The sequence below is a fragment of the Ochotona curzoniae genome, unplaced genomic scaffold (genome assembly GCF_017591425.1).
Source record: "Ochotona curzoniae isolate NIBS_2020 unplaced genomic scaffold, NIBS_Ocur_1.0 scaffold_2217, whole genome shotgun sequence".
NCBI lineage: Eukaryota > Metazoa > Chordata > Mammalia > Lagomorpha > Ochotonidae > Ochotona > Ochotona curzoniae.
Genome location: NW_024467090.1, coordinates 841,270 through 856,802, shown reverse-complemented (window position 1 = coordinate 856,802; position 15,533 = coordinate 841,270). Strand labels below are relative to the sequence as shown.

Here is a 15,533-nt window from a genome sequence, read left to right as displayed (position 1 = left end):
CGCAGCAACTCTGGGCAGCTCTGCCAAGGACTTCTTGCTACAAGCACAATGAATGGAGTTCCCATTCCCCCCCCCCCCCGAGGTTTAGGCACTACATTCTACTGCTGCTTTATATCCTCCAACAATTAACATCAGTATTTAGAATTTCCTTAACTGACAACTTAAGTTCTCATTAAAAATAAGTGAGGCAAAAGAACAAATGCAAGACTTTCAAACCTCAAACTCCATTACTCATGTTACAATCATATTTAGGCTATGCCATCCAAGTTTGTAAAGTAACAAAAGCAACAGAACAGAAATAAGAAAATGCTGGGGGAAACCGTGGTTTAAAAGCAAGAAAACAACAAAACGCAGCAGCCCAGTGGCATCCGGGATGGCCACGTCAGCAAAGCCTCCTGGCCACCGAGGAGCCGCGGAGGAGCGCAGCCAGGGAATGAGATGCTAACACTCTCCGTGAAGTTAGTGCTCACTGTGCACACAGCGGGCACCATCGGGAAGAAGCACCACGAACCATGTACCCAGTGTTCACGCAGCTTTAGGGTGCCCGTGGAGGCTGAGCAGGGATGGGCAGGTGGGGCCTGCGCGCACGCCGCGACCCTTACCAGAGCGTCGGCAACCGCAGCTTCCAGGTCTGTGCTGGTGCTCAGGACGCGCATGGCGCTCACAGAGCCCGGCATTCTTCCCGTCTGGCCAAGTCCATACCGGTCTACGTGAAAAACAAAAGGACGAGATGTGTCACATTAATTCTAATGTCCCCCCCCCTCTCTCGGAAGGGCTCCTGCCTTTCCCCACCATCTAGCTAGACAAGGAAAGACCTTGAGCCCATTCCACTACACTTGACTTGTTTGCCAGTGCTGGAAACTGTTTCTATTCACCACTGTTGGGCCCCATGGCAGTGTATCTTTCAAGTGCTGGAGAACCACATGTGACTATGTGCCGGGGTGCAGAGAGGGGAGCTTTCCCACTGGACGTGTAGTCAGACTAACTAGAAGGCGTCAGGTCTGACACATGTGCTGTGTAATCAAAAGTGAAAATGTCCAACAAAGGGAGTAGCTGGACCTCAGTCCAAATGGTCTTCAAGCCAGTGCTGCTTTGCTGTTATTAATTCAACTGAATTCATTTTTGATATTTAGTGGTCATGATGCCTGTGTCTAGTATTGTTCTGATATCTCCACTGTGGAATGGTCATCCTTTAGACCATTTTAGTACAAATTGTACCTGAGTCCCTCAAATGATTGTTGAATGAGCATCCTTAGGTACATAAACAAAATGGAGAGAGTCCAAAGAATTAAAAACACATTTCAGCCGTTCAAGTGCAAAGGCTGCTAAGAGTGCTTCTGGCCAAGGCCCCTTTCGGCAGTCGGTGGGTAGGCAGTCAGCCTTCCTGAGACCCTGGCCAGCCAAGCCATGGGTGTGACAGGACCAAATGGGCTCTAAGCCACACCACACTACCTATCAATAATGTTAAAAACCTTTGGAAGAACGTTACAATAAAACTAGTTTCTCTATGTTAACAAAAAGGACATTGCTTGAATAAGGAAAACTCTCTCAATTAGCCATAGTTCAGTAACATTTAGAGCAAAGGGGAAGCTACTGAGCTACCATCTATGTGGCCTTCATGTGACCAGATCCTTTCTACAAAATGATACACTTAAAGATTTAGATAAGCACACAGCACCATGGTGAACTTTAACAATAAAGAAGCATTTGACTGTTGGACTATCAAGTTCAATATATTACACCTTTCTCCATCATAGAAAGGGGGGGACTATAAACACCACTAGTTAAACAGTCATGAAATTTTATAAAGAAACAAAAATTGTATGTTATACTACCCCCTTTTTTAATGCATTGGCAGACAAGTTCAGATGCCATGGCAGCCACTGTTTGGAAGGCAACTCCATGTGCCACTCATTAAAAATGACCACAAATGTTCATGTGTATTTATTTATCCACATAGGTATCTGTCAGTTAAAATATAAAACGAGTGTAAATTTGAGACTAACTGCACACACAGTCTTACAGATAAACTCCATTCAAGTCTTTCCATTAAAAAAGGGTAGATAGTAGGGGATTTATGAGTAACAAAATCAAAGTAATTCAGTTATAAGCCATTTAAACATTACCCAGCATAAACTTAAATAAAACAGAGTCTTAAAAAAAAATCAGGTCTCATGCCAGCAATTCTTGCTCCAGGGAAAATGCTGATTTTCCAGACACAAAAGTAAAGCTCTAGGAGCCATGAGGTATTCTGCACACAGCCTTGCCACTCAAGTGACTACAGATCCTAGGGTGTAAACATCAGACAGTGAACCTGAAATCCTCAGGGGAACCCTTGTCTGGATCTGAGCACAACCACAGTTCTGTGCTTTCATCAGAAAGCTGCTGAAATCTGCTCTGCATTCCCCCTGCTCTGACACTGTTCCACAACTGATGGCTCAGAACGCGTCCTCAGCCTGTCCCATCATCTTGCGGGAAAGAACAGAGAAAAATGACTCAGCGACTTGGCATCAGCTGTGACCCACTGGGAATCTGAGTCAGCAGAGTGCACCTTGCTCCCTGGAGAAGCTGTAGCTACTCAGGACGGTGAGAAGCCGAGCAGGAGGTTCCCCTGGCCTCCTGCTGCATGCCCGCGTGCTCGCTGTGCCCCGAAGGGTTCCGGGTTCGCTCATGGAGCTCAGGGGTCTCAGGCTACAAGGCTACCTTTGGCCTGATCTGCTTACCTAACGCCTCATCTATTTTCCTATAAAATGCTTAGGACAATACCCTGATTTTTTGATATCTGAACTTATGTACACCACAGTATAAACCCTGGTGACTGATCTGACACTTAGAACTAACATTAAGTTCAATACTTGATTGGAAGTGATGACCTGGGTAGGGATGACAGCCTCCTTTGCCAGGGAGACCCTATGTGACATCTAGGGCTGGCTGTTCCTTTTCTGGGTGTCTGTTTAGACAGAAACGTGAATACTTCGAAAAACAATGTTATCAAACAGGCTAAAAAGCATCTACAACCTATAAACAGAACTATAAACATTCAACAACTTAAAATAAACAAATAAAAGCACACTGGGTAAAAATATGAGGTTGCAAACATGCCAAGTGCTAGCCGACACAGATGAAAACAAACGTCAACATGGATGTGGAACTAGCACACACGAGGAGGCCGAGTCATGCAGTTAGCACTTGTTCACCTGACTGGCCAACAGATTCAGCAGTGGAGAGAGCACTAGTGGACCTGGAATGACGTCGAGAGGCTGCAGGTAAAAGGAACGGCAACACCCACAGGGTTAACACACAAGTACCACAGGAGAGCCAGGGCTGCTACCAATACGGCCACGTTTTCTCAAGAAAAAAAATGGTGCTGATATGAACGATGGCAGTCGCCAGTCCCCACTCTCCCTGGGAAGCCGGCTGGCTGGGCACAGCTAGCAAGTACAGGGGCACAACAAGGGTACCCTTTGAGGCGCTCAGAGAGAAGCATGTGCCAGCCACCTCGGACTCCAGGCCTGTGGTCACATCATGAAGCTTCTATCAGCCGACATGGAAGAATGCAACATGAGTAATGCCAAGAGCCCCCAAGCACCATTCAAACCCAGAGTGGAACAGCAGTAAGATGAATCACTGACTCAGGTCACAAGATGTTTATCAGAGTGCGAGGCATGTGTGACCATGCACCGAAAACAAAAGCATTGAGGTTCATAATGTCATTTCAACGGAAACAGAATGAAATCACAGGGACAGGGCCCAACAATTCCATTTTCCCTGGTCAAAATGTTTGTTTTTTCTAATGCACAAGTATTCTCATTTGCATGTTTGCTGAACAGTTGGAGATCTGGTCACCCTCAGCTGAATGGTTATTCCTCAGAAGCAGCCCAACACGCAGATGGTGAGCGCCAGGATTCTGCTTTGCTCACCACTATCTCTGGAACACTGGGGTCCTCTTCTGTCAGACGATGCTGACAGTGATGCCCACCTCTTGGGAGTCACTGAGAGGATTAGGAGGTCAGGCAGAGAGCACCTGACACCGTGCCGGGCACAGGCAATCACTGATGGCACGTGGAGAAGTGAGACTCCAGCTCACTAATACACATCAGAGCATCAACCCATGTGCAAGTATTCATAACATGTCTCTTTCCTCATCCACTTGAGAAATGCTAAACTCCGTCCTCAAACAGAGAGGGGCAACCTTTAGAAGTAAGCGTCCAATACAGACGTGGTTCAAAACTTTGATCTACTGTCCACAGTTCTATGCAATCTGAGGCTTTTCTTTATTTCAGGGATAAACAAAGGATAATACTTCCATTCACTACGCTGAAAAATTCATGGTGAGTATACCATTGAAAACCCACAGGTTTAACCAATTAATTGCTGAGCATCGTGACCTGTTACACACCGACATACAGTTTGTCAAGAATAACAAACCCCCAAACTCTTCAGTGTATGATCTTATTTCTTAGGCTCATGTCACTTGATGAAATATCTGGGGTGTATGCAGCAACAAACAGCAGAAATTACCTGGTGATTGAGGATATAGTTTGCTTTTTTAAAAATCAGCCTGTAAAAGGAAAACTCCTCCATTCTTAAGATTCACAAAGATAAACATTAGCTGGCAAGAACTAAAACAGACATTCAAAAATGATCACTACTCTTAAAGATGTGGGTAAAATATTTTCAGACCAAAACAAGTGATACAATTTATTGTACAAACACATCTTGATAATTTAAACAGAAAAGTTTTTAAGCAATACCTGATCTGGAGGGTCCTTAAAAACCAGTCCTTTGGCTCTGTTTCAACAGAATGTTCTAGAGCAAAAGTGTCATGTATTGAGTCCTCTGTTACATTCATGAGTTACACCCATTAACGGAATCCTAGATGGACTCACTTACGCAGAGTCTTGGAGACCCTAATTTCACTCAATCAGTAATGATCGCTGTAAGCATATTAATACATATTCACGCCATTCAAATGATCCAACCTTGTCAGAAAGAGCAAGCTTAAAATCAGTATGAATTCACTTAGACATAATTACCATCACTGCCTTTTCTTATTAAAAAAAAGTGTTGGCTATCTAGGCTCATTCACAGGGTCACTGACACACAGGCTCTGTACTTGGTGGAAAAGGTGGCAAGTGATTAGGGAGTTGAACGGACAAGGACCCTTGAATGGGGGCAGTAAGCTCCGTGCTACGGAAAGCCTCCCCTGAGTCTCCCTGAAGTCCGAAGTGCCACCTGCACCTAGTAGCCCAGAGCACTCTCTGTAGAGTCTCACAGAAGGCAGCTGGCACACCGTCAGAACTACTTTCCAAAGGGGCAGGCTTGATGTCAAACCTGGACTCCAATCCTCGCTTTTCCGCTTGGCAGCATGCTTGGGAAGGTGGCTTCATCTGCCTGACTCTGCCCCAGAGTGACCAGGGACCATCAGGGCCTTGCTTGTGTCTGCTGAACACCCACCTGCAATGGGTACACTGGAGCGTCCCTGCTGCGGGCCACAGCAGCAGGGACACAAACCTCAGGGACACGCTAAACCCAAGGGAAAAGAAGCACAGCTTAGAAGACTCTGCGACTGCCCTGAGCATAACTGGTCCTGCTTTAGGGCGTATACCTTCTGCCCCGCTCTTAGCAATTCTGCACCTTAATACCTTCAGTCACCAAGACAGTGAAACAGATCCACTCAGCCAAAGGCAGTAAGAAACCAGCTGGGCGCAACCGACCACTCCGGGTTCCATTGGGTCCTCATGAATCCAGCACACCTTGCCTGATCACCAGAACTCATGCTGGATTCCAAAGGTTGCTTTTAAGATATCAAAAACATTGGTGCATGCAGAAAGCAGAAATACTGAATTGTTTCCAAGGCAAAATAACAGCTTGACTTGTTTGTTCACATAAGAGGCTGTTGGGAAGGTCCAGTAGTGAGCAAGGGTGGTTAGATACACAGCCTTCATTTACCAACTCGTTCGGATGGAAGCCTGGCACGCAGCATACTGCTCTCGGGCGTCAGGCTGTGGCAGGTCGCGTGCATGCCCCCAGCAGCTTACACCAGCCCTCCCCACAGCATCCCCCTGCTAGCTCAAGGCTGCCTCGCTGGGATCTGGCGTCTGCCTACTCCCACAGCACGAAGGATTGGACAGAAACAAAGCAACTCTGATTTCTGATGCCAACTGGGAAAATAAGATATTAGACAAAGCGCATGGCATTAGCAAGAGAGGCACTGAAGCCAATATGAGGACCTGATGCTTCTGCTTCATATCCCCTTTTGGCAGGGACATTTACACAGACACAGCCCCACATGATACAGATCTACTCTTATTTTACAAGAGGAGAAAACATATCTACATGCCAAAGAACAAAACATTACAAATATAAAGTACCATTTTTCATAAAGGTATGTGATGATGGACACCTTTGGGGATTCATCATTCATACTAGATACAAAGGTAAATTGTATGCCCAAGTTCAAGAAGGCAAACTACAACTCGTGTTTTAAGTAGCAGTTGCCTTGCGCCGGCTTTGCCTTACACTAGGACCTGCCAGACCAACGGGGTTTGCCTGATAGCAAGAGGTTGGAAATAAGAGCACAGCAAGTGGCGCTTGCTTTCTCGAAGAGTGAAACTGGAAGCTGCCAAAACTTGAGCATGCAGAGAGGGACCACAGAGGGTAACTGAGGAAGAGGACGGAGAGAAGAAAGGGCCACAGGACAGCAGAGGGGACAAGCAGGTCATTGCACCCAGCAGTCTCGGACAAGCATTTGGAGCAGGAAAAGAACGCTCTGCTCCTCGGGCCAGCGCCTACGTGTACTCACCGAGTGGAGGAAAGCCCCGAGCAGGGCTTGTATCGCGGCTGCTCTCACGGCTGGTATCGCGGCTGCACCCCTGACTCATGCTGGGTCGAGGGATACGGCTGCTCCGTGCTAGCGTGCAGCATGAGGGTTTCAGAGAAGGTGAACAAGTTTAATGAAGGCAGAAAAACTCACAAAACATCAGTCACATTCGGTTCAGGTAATCACGACATTGCCTGTGCTGGGCACCTGCTCATGCTGTGGCCCACTGACTGCTGTGCCAATAGGAGACAGTGTGGAGAAACCTGATTATGCCCAATGCCTCAGTGAACTGTGACTTGTAGTATGCATGAGAGATTACACTTAAATGTAAGAAACACAAAGGAATCTTTCTTGAGGACAAGCACATCAGAAAACACAGGATCAAAAAAGACTTTCAGAAATAATCAGTTCTACAGTTTTCACAAACTTCTTGGCAAGAAGTCAGAAGACCCAGGTTGTTTTACTGCACACTTGATTCTTAGACAAATAATCCAGATTAATAGAATCAAGGCTTTAGAGGTAGGCATGGTGGTTCCATTGGTTAATCCTTGCCTACAGGTGCTAGCATCCCATATGGGTGCCAGTTCACGTCCTGGCAGCTCCAGTTTCCATCGAGCTCCCAGCTTATGCCCTGGGAAAGCAGTAGAGAACAGCACAAAGGCTTGGGCCCCTGCACCCATGCAGGGAACCCAGAGTAGGCTCCAGCTGTTGTGCCCCCTGGGGAGTGAACCAGCAGATGAAGATCTTTCTCTTTCCTCTATAAATCTAGCCTACTCTTCCAATAAAAATAAATAAATCTTAAAGAAGAAAAAAAGAAAAGAAAAGAAAAGAAAAGAAAAGAAAAGCTCTAGTTCTGGAAGTCCATGAATTAACTAAATGAAAGCAAAGGCTGACTTCTTCCCCCTCACCCTGCCCCAATCAAGGCACAGGGCTGACACCCCTGGGGTGGCTGTCCACTTCCAGGGACAGGTGGGTACATCAAACCACTCAGTCATGAACCAGCAGATGGGAGGCTCAGGGCTGCTCTCATTTATGGACTGGCTCCAGCATGGAATCCTGACCACACAGTGGCACAGATCCTCTTACCCCCACGCCTGCAGCAGCGACATAGGTAACCTCAGTATCCAGGGCAGACAGCACTCCACTGACCTGGGAACAGCTCATTCCTTTAGGATTATCACAGATGGAGTTTTTCACTCTCTCGTTACAAAACAGAGATCACAGGAGAGTCACATGAGCAGCCTAGTGTCTAATGGTAACTTGGCTGAGAAACTTGGAAAGATCATCATGCCTGGCCTCTTAAGAAAACACGGTCCCACACTACCCCAAAACAAGTGTGCATGCTGACTGTGCACCGGGGAGTGTCTGACCCTGACTGCTGGCAGGGATAACTCACATGTTCATCATGAGAGCATCTGCTGCTTTGGCACTAGGCAGAGATGCTGGACATGATAACCTGGATTCCTGGGTGTGGAGGCTTCCCACAGTGAGGTGAGCGCAACACAGCAGAGACCCCACACAGCCACGCCAGATCCAGAGCGGCTAGCCAGTGAGAATCGTGGAGCCGAGCAGGATGCAGAGTGGATACAGAATTCACTTGGCTGTGCTCCATACTGGGACCAAGTCGGGCTTCAGTGAGGATCCACATTCAGCACCACGCAGAAAAGGAAGCGTCAGGCACAGAGATGCAATCCCAGCCCTCGGGCCCCAGGGTTTTGTCAGAGGCTCACAAGAACTGTCTAAACTCTGCTTAATTCGACCAGAAGCAGATCTCACCCAAAGCAGCAGTGACTACCCAGCAATGCTTGACAATACTTTAGGTCCCACAATGAAGGCAGAGCAGTGAGTGCAATCTCCCCCTGCCCACCCAAGGTGTGAGAGCAAGACTGGCCATCCCAAAGGCATCACTACCGCATCCCAGCCTCTGCTCCACGCCAGCTCGCTGGCCTAGCCACTGGCCTCCTACTAGGAAAAGGAGAACAAGAAGACGAGAAAAGTGCTGAGACAATGCACTTGCCCAAGTCCCTCTGGGTTCTTACCGATATGAAATCCTTGTCTCATTTCACTGCTCGCTCCAAAACAAATAGTTAAAAAAAAAAGTTCCGATAGGTTTTTTGTAATGTGACTGTTTTGTTAAGCATTTAAAAATAGTTCTTGTCTGATTAGCTGTAATTTCTGACCCAGCCACGGGTAATACAAGTCACTGTCTGGGATGAGTCTGCTTCAGGGCCACAGACGCGAGCTGAAGCAACATGTCAACTGGGGCTCCAGTCCTGGGCTCCCCTTCCCCTTGCATCGGCTCCCACCCACTCATGGCTAGTGCTAGCTGACAGAGAACTCCTTCTCGTGACCGTTCTGTGACAATCTCCCTGTGACTGCTCCAAACATCACTTAAGTGTATCTACTAGTGATAACCTCTTAAATAAGGGATAATTCAAAACACAAGAGCAAAACCACCTTTACTGACCCTAAAGCCTCAGAACCAATCCTGAAGTCTAAAACCTCAGAACCAACCCTGGAAGTCTGTGAGATGACTTCAAGACTGATTGTTAAAAAAAGGCATTCTTTTGCAATGTACCAAACCAACTTGTTTAATTATTCAGTGCCCAGAGTTCTGCATGAGAATATGTTACAGAGAAGGCAAGGAAAAGAAGACAGAAGCAAAAAGAGACTGGCCAACTCAACTTTGAAAAAACAGCCATTCCTAGGTGGTTACTGAGTCTTCTGCTTAGCCCAAATGCTGGGAAGCCTTGCACAACCATCTGATTGGTTTTCATATCTGGATGGAAATTCCTTTCTATCTTTTTCGTGTTTTAAGGGTAATCCTCACTTTTGCCTTTTCAGGAAGAATCCAGAAAAACTCAAGAGAAGCCAAAGTGTAAGAAGCTGATGCAAACGATTAGAGGGCAGAGATGTGAAACCCCCAACAACAGACATTCTCGCAGTTCAAAGGAGCCATTACTCATATTTTAGTATACTACCATTTTCAGTACATTTTAATCAGAACAATTTAAAATACTCCAATAAATAGCCAAGGTACAATGTAAGATGCAAAAATCTCAAGTGAATTTCTATAAATAATCTTCAATAAATAAATAAATGGAAGAGGGAACCAGGACTCAAATCCATAATACATGTGCTCTACATGCTCACTGTGGTGTGACTGTATCATCATCCTTAACACACACATGTGCTCTACATGCTCACTGTGGGTGTGACTGTATCATCATCCTTAACACACACATGTGCTCTACATGCTCACTGTGGGTGTGACTGTATCATCATCCTTAACACACACATGTGCTCTACATGCTCACTGTGGGTGTGACTGTATCATCATCCTTAACACACACGTGTGCTCTACATGCTCACTGTGGTGTGACTGTATCATCATCCTTAACACACACATGTGTGTACATGCTCACTGTGGTGTGACTGTATCATCATCCTTAACACACACATGTGCTCTACATGCTCACTGTGGGTGTGACTGTATCATCATCCTTAACACACACATGTGCTGTACACGCTCACTGTGGGTGTGACTGTATCATCATCCTTAACACACACATGTGCTCTACATGCTCACTGTGGGTGTGACTGTATCATCATCCTTAACACACACATGTGCTCTACATGCTCACTGTGGGTGTGACTGTATCATCATCCTTAACACACACACATGTGCTCTACATGCTCACTGTGGGTGTGACTGTATCATCATCCTTAACACACACATGTGCTGTACACGCTCACTGTGGGTGTGACTGTATCATCATCCTTAACACACACATGTGTGTACATGCTCACTGTGGGTGTGACTGTATCATCATCCTTAACACACACACATGTGCTGTACACGCTCACTGTGGGTGTGACTGTATCATCATCCTTAACACACACATGTGCTCTACATGCTCACTGTGGTGTGACTGTATCATCATCCTTAACACACACATGTGCTCTACATGCTCACTGTGGGTGTGACTGTATCATCATCCTTAACACACACGTGTGCTCTACATGCTCACTGTGGTGTGACTGTATCATCATCCTTAACACACACATGTGCTCTACATGCTCACTGTGGGTGTGACTGTATCATCATCCTTAACACACACATGTGTGTACATGCTCACTGTGGTGTGACTGTATCATCATCCTTAACACACACATGTGCTCTACATGCTCACTGTGGGTGTGACTGTATCATCATCCTTAACACACACATGTGCTCTACATGCTCACTGTGGGTGTGACTGTATCATCATCCTTAACACACACGTGTGCTCTACATGCTCACTGTGGTGTGACTGTATCATCATCCTTAACACACACATGTGTGTACATGCTCACTGTGGGTGTGACTGTATCATCATCCTTAACACACACATGTGCTCTACATGCTCACTGTGGGTGTGACTGTATCATCATCCTTAACACACACATGTGCTGTACACGCTCACTGTGGTGTGACTGTATCATCATCCTTAACACACACATGTGCTCTACATGCTCACTGTGGTGTGACTGTATCATCATCCTTAACACACACATGTGCTCTACATGCTCACTGTGGGTGTGACTGTATCATCATCCTTAACACACACATGTGCTCTACATGCTCACTGTGGGTGTGACTGTATCATCATCCTTAACACACACATGTGCTCTACATGCTCACTGTGGTGTGACTGTATCATCATCCTTAACACACACATGTGCTCTACATGCTCACTGTGGGTGTGACTGTATCATCATCCTTAATACACACGTGTGCTCTACATGCTCACTGTGGGTGTGACTGTATCATCATCCTTAACACACACGTGTGCTCTACATGCTCACTGTGGGTGTGACTGTATCATCATCCTTAACACACACATGTGTGTACATGCTCACTGTGGGTGTGACTGTATCATCATCCTTAACACACACATGTGCTCTACATGCTCACTGTGGTGTGACTGTATCATCATCCTTAACACACACGTGTGCTCTACATGCTCACTGTGGGTGTGACTGTATCATCATCCTTAACACCCACATGTGTGTACATGCTCACTGTGGTGTGACTGTATCATCATCCTTAACACACACGCGTGCTCTACATGCTCACTGTGGTGTGACTGTATCATCATCCTTAACACACACATGTGCTGTACATGCTCACTGTGGGTGTGACTGTATCATCATCCTTAACACACACATGTGCTCTACATGCTCACTGTGGGTGTGACTGTATCATCATCGTAAACACACATAAACAATTCACAAAGATATTTCCCCGCTTGTCTGGACAGCTTACCAGAGGCAGCAATAGATTTTGTTTCCTTTTTAATGAACAGGTTGACACTTTATATTGCTTATGAACATTTAAATTCAAAGAATTACAGCCTTGGTGTCATTTTTTCAATAATAAATAAGAAAATTCAGTAATGGAATATTATGTCCAACCCAAAAAGAATAGTTCAATCCAATACAACTAAAATTCTTCAGCTATCACTACAACACAAGAAAGTGGTTACGATTACATAAAACATTCTGAAAAATTGCTTCCATCCAATTTAAAAATACTTAGAGACATTTTAAAATATTACATTAATGTTGCCTAACATGAAGCAATTGTTTAGATTCACAGGCATATACTTTACCGGAAGACAACACTGTGTGACTGAAATTAGCTACTCATCCTGTTCCCATGGGGACGGATCCTAGCAGCTCTTCAGGAATGCACAAACACCTCACACTTTTGTACACACGCACTTGTACATTTTATACATTTTTATATATGTGCATTTCCCACCATGTCAAGGACCCACTGTTCTTCAACTATATATATGGCTATATGCATGCCTCAAAGCTCCCTACATAACCAACTCCCCTCACTGAGCACAAAGAAATCACTTGTTTCAAAATGTTTCAAATAAGAGCTCTGTGTTAGGAAGCAGGCTGCTTCATTTTTACTGATATTTCACAACACCTGCTTTAAAAGCTTAGAAATATTTTCATTTTGGTTACACACACCTTGAATTTCCTAATTAATTCAAAGGGAGTTTATTCCCAAACTTCAAAAGAAAGGTAAAACTGACATCTTTATGCAACAGTCAAATCCCTAAATTGAAAACATTTTTGAAAAATAACCTGAGTTTCAAACACATCTTACAAACTTGAAACAGTCACCTAGACAAATGATAGTAGAGAGCTTGCACCTAGACTGAAAATCAAGTGTGCTTTCCAAACCCAGTCAGACTCAGAGACACGTTTCAGCACCAGCGGAGAGGTGCTCTTTTAGCCCCTGCTTACATTCAGAAAATGGGTCAGCTCGCAGGCCTCCCATGCCCGTGCTGCCCCCACAAAGCCCTTCCAGGCAGAATGAACAAAACCACCAAACCCTTTGTCTTCACTTACTATCCACTCGCAGCTTCCTGCCTCCGATCTCTAAAGCTTATCTGAGCCGGTCCCACCGGTCTCTTAGAAACTTCTGTTTGCTGCTCACACATGCGTCTCTCCCAACCTCACTGTGGACTCCCCTCTCCTGGACTCGGCCCCCCGACTGACCTCACTGCCCACTCCTCTCTCCTGGACTCGCCCGACCTCACTGCCCACTCCTCTCTCCTGGACTCGCCCACCCTCACTGCCCACTCCTCTCTCCTGGACTCGCCCACCCTCACTGTGGACTCCTCTCTCCTGGACTCGCCCGACCTCACTGCCCACTCCTCTCTCCTGGACTCGCCCGACCTCACTGCCCACTCCTCTCTCCTGGACTCGCCCACCCTCACTGTGGACTCCTCTCTCCTGGACTCGCCCACCCTCACTGCCCACTCCTCTCTCCTGGACTCGCCCGACCTCACTGCCCACTCCTCTCTCCTGGACTCGCCCGACCTCACTGCCCACTCCTCTCTCCTGGACTCGCCCGACCTCACTGCCCACTCCTCTCTCCTGGACTCGCCCACCCTCACTGTGGACTCCTCTCTCCTGGACTCGCCCACCCTCACTGTGGACTCCTCTCTCCTGGACTCGCCCACCCTCACTGCCCACTCCTCTCTCCTGGACTCGCCCCACCTCACTGCCCACTCCTCTCTCCTGGACTCGCCCCACCTCACTGCCCACTCCTCTCTCCTGGACTCGGCCCACCTCACTGCCCACTCCTCTCTCCTGGACTCGCCCACCCTCACTGTGGACTCCTCTCTCCTGGACTCGCCCGACCTCACTGCCCACTCCTCTCTCCTGGACTCGCCCACCCTCACTGTGGACTCCTCTCTCCTGGACTCGCCCACCCTCACTGTGGACTCCTCTCTCCTGGACTCGCCCACCCTCACTGCCCACTCCTCTCTCCTGGACTCGCCCCACCTCACTGCCCACTCCTCTCTCCTGGACTCGGCCCCCCGACTGACCTCACTGCCCACTCCTCTCCCCTCTACTTGGCTTTGGACTTGAACTTCACCAGAACAGCACCTCCCAGGAGAAAATATGGGAGGAGCGACGCGGCCAGTGGCCTAACGTACTCCTCCTGAGCAGCTCCCTGGATGGCACCCTGTCACAGTCCTTGTCACACTGCCTCATCTTCTACAACTCAGTAGACCCTGAGCTCTTTTAGCCACGCAGGCAAGCTGCACCCTTCAGCTTCTAGTTACCGAGACTAACCCAGCGCCTGGTGCGTCACAGCAGACCTCCCAAGAAGGCCAGCACTTAAGCATAGAACATTCTGACCTCAGAGTGACAGGTTTTCACCATAGGAGTTAGATATAAATGTTAACATCGAGATTGTATCACAGAAGGCTTCTGACTGCTCACACAGTAAAAGGTCTTCAAGCTACTGAGTTCATCCTGACTCCACACACTGTCAGACACTAAACGCTACAACACACGGATCAACGTTTTACATGGACTTTCATTAGTTCCTAGCTTTCTCTGTCAAAAAACGATTAAACATACTCTGACAGTACATTCACCAACTAGGTTAGAGAAAGTCAAAATCAAACTAAAGCAACATTTCTTGTTGAAAATTCACATAGGTTAAAGGCTATTCAATGCTCATCAGTAAATGGAAAATAAAAAGCAACATGGCCTCTAACTGTGAGGGGAGAATCCTGCCAATTCCAACAACCCCAATGCTATGAAGAAATGACCGCTGGGGTAAACGGAAGCCTATGGTGATGTAATTTCTTCCCATCGATTTGAATGTAAATCACCCCTCACATTCACACTTCTCTTTCTAAAAGAAACTTCAACGTGCTGTTAGTTGGGTAAAGCACAGTGGGATTATTTTATCACAGGCAAAGCAACACCCTCCGTGCAAAGCCAGGCCTCTGTTTCCTATGGTAAGCACATTAGGTTACCACCAAAACTGGGATCGAGCTGAGAACAGTGCTCCAAAGTCTGGGGGAATCCTTACCTAATCCGATGCGGTTTGGACTTGTTTCCCGGCTGCATCCCTGACTCCTGGGAATCTTGCTGCGTTTCTCTGAAGATGATGTCACAGGTGGGCCTCTCGAGGAACCCCCAGCAAGTCCACCATAACTGCTTCCCAACAATTTGCCTGGGGAACTCGATCGGCTGCCAGCTAAATACGAAGCAAAACAAAAATGAGGAATAATGGAAATCACAGAATAAATTATAATAAGTTTTAAAAAGCACGTTTTGAACACACTAGCTTGGATCGTGCCCTAAGAAAGTTTTATTTAAAATAGCTTTCTAGCTGCTGGTA

The 15,533-nt window shown here is 46.7% G+C and overlaps 1 protein-coding gene across 4 annotated transcripts in view; it reads right to left on the bottom strand.

The window, feature by feature from the left end:
• CLASP1 (cytoplasmic linker associated protein 1) overlaps nt 1–15,533 on the bottom strand; it is a 249,987-nt gene that overhangs the window by 45,215 nt on the left and 189,239 nt on the right. For 3 of the 4 annotated variants that reach the window (XM_041000186.1, XM_041000187.1, XM_041000188.1), the window contains 2 exons: nt 15,222–15,389; nt 603–706 (listed from right to left, as the gene is read on the bottom strand). In XM_041000186.1, coding sequence (XP_040856120.1) covers nt 603–706; nt 15,222–15,389 — 272 coding nt within the window. Of the gene's footprint in view, nt 1–602; nt 707–3,197; nt 3,261–6,805; nt 6,914–15,221; nt 15,390–15,533 lie in introns of all 4 variants that reach the window. The other variant, XM_041000184.1, reaches the window with a different exon arrangement.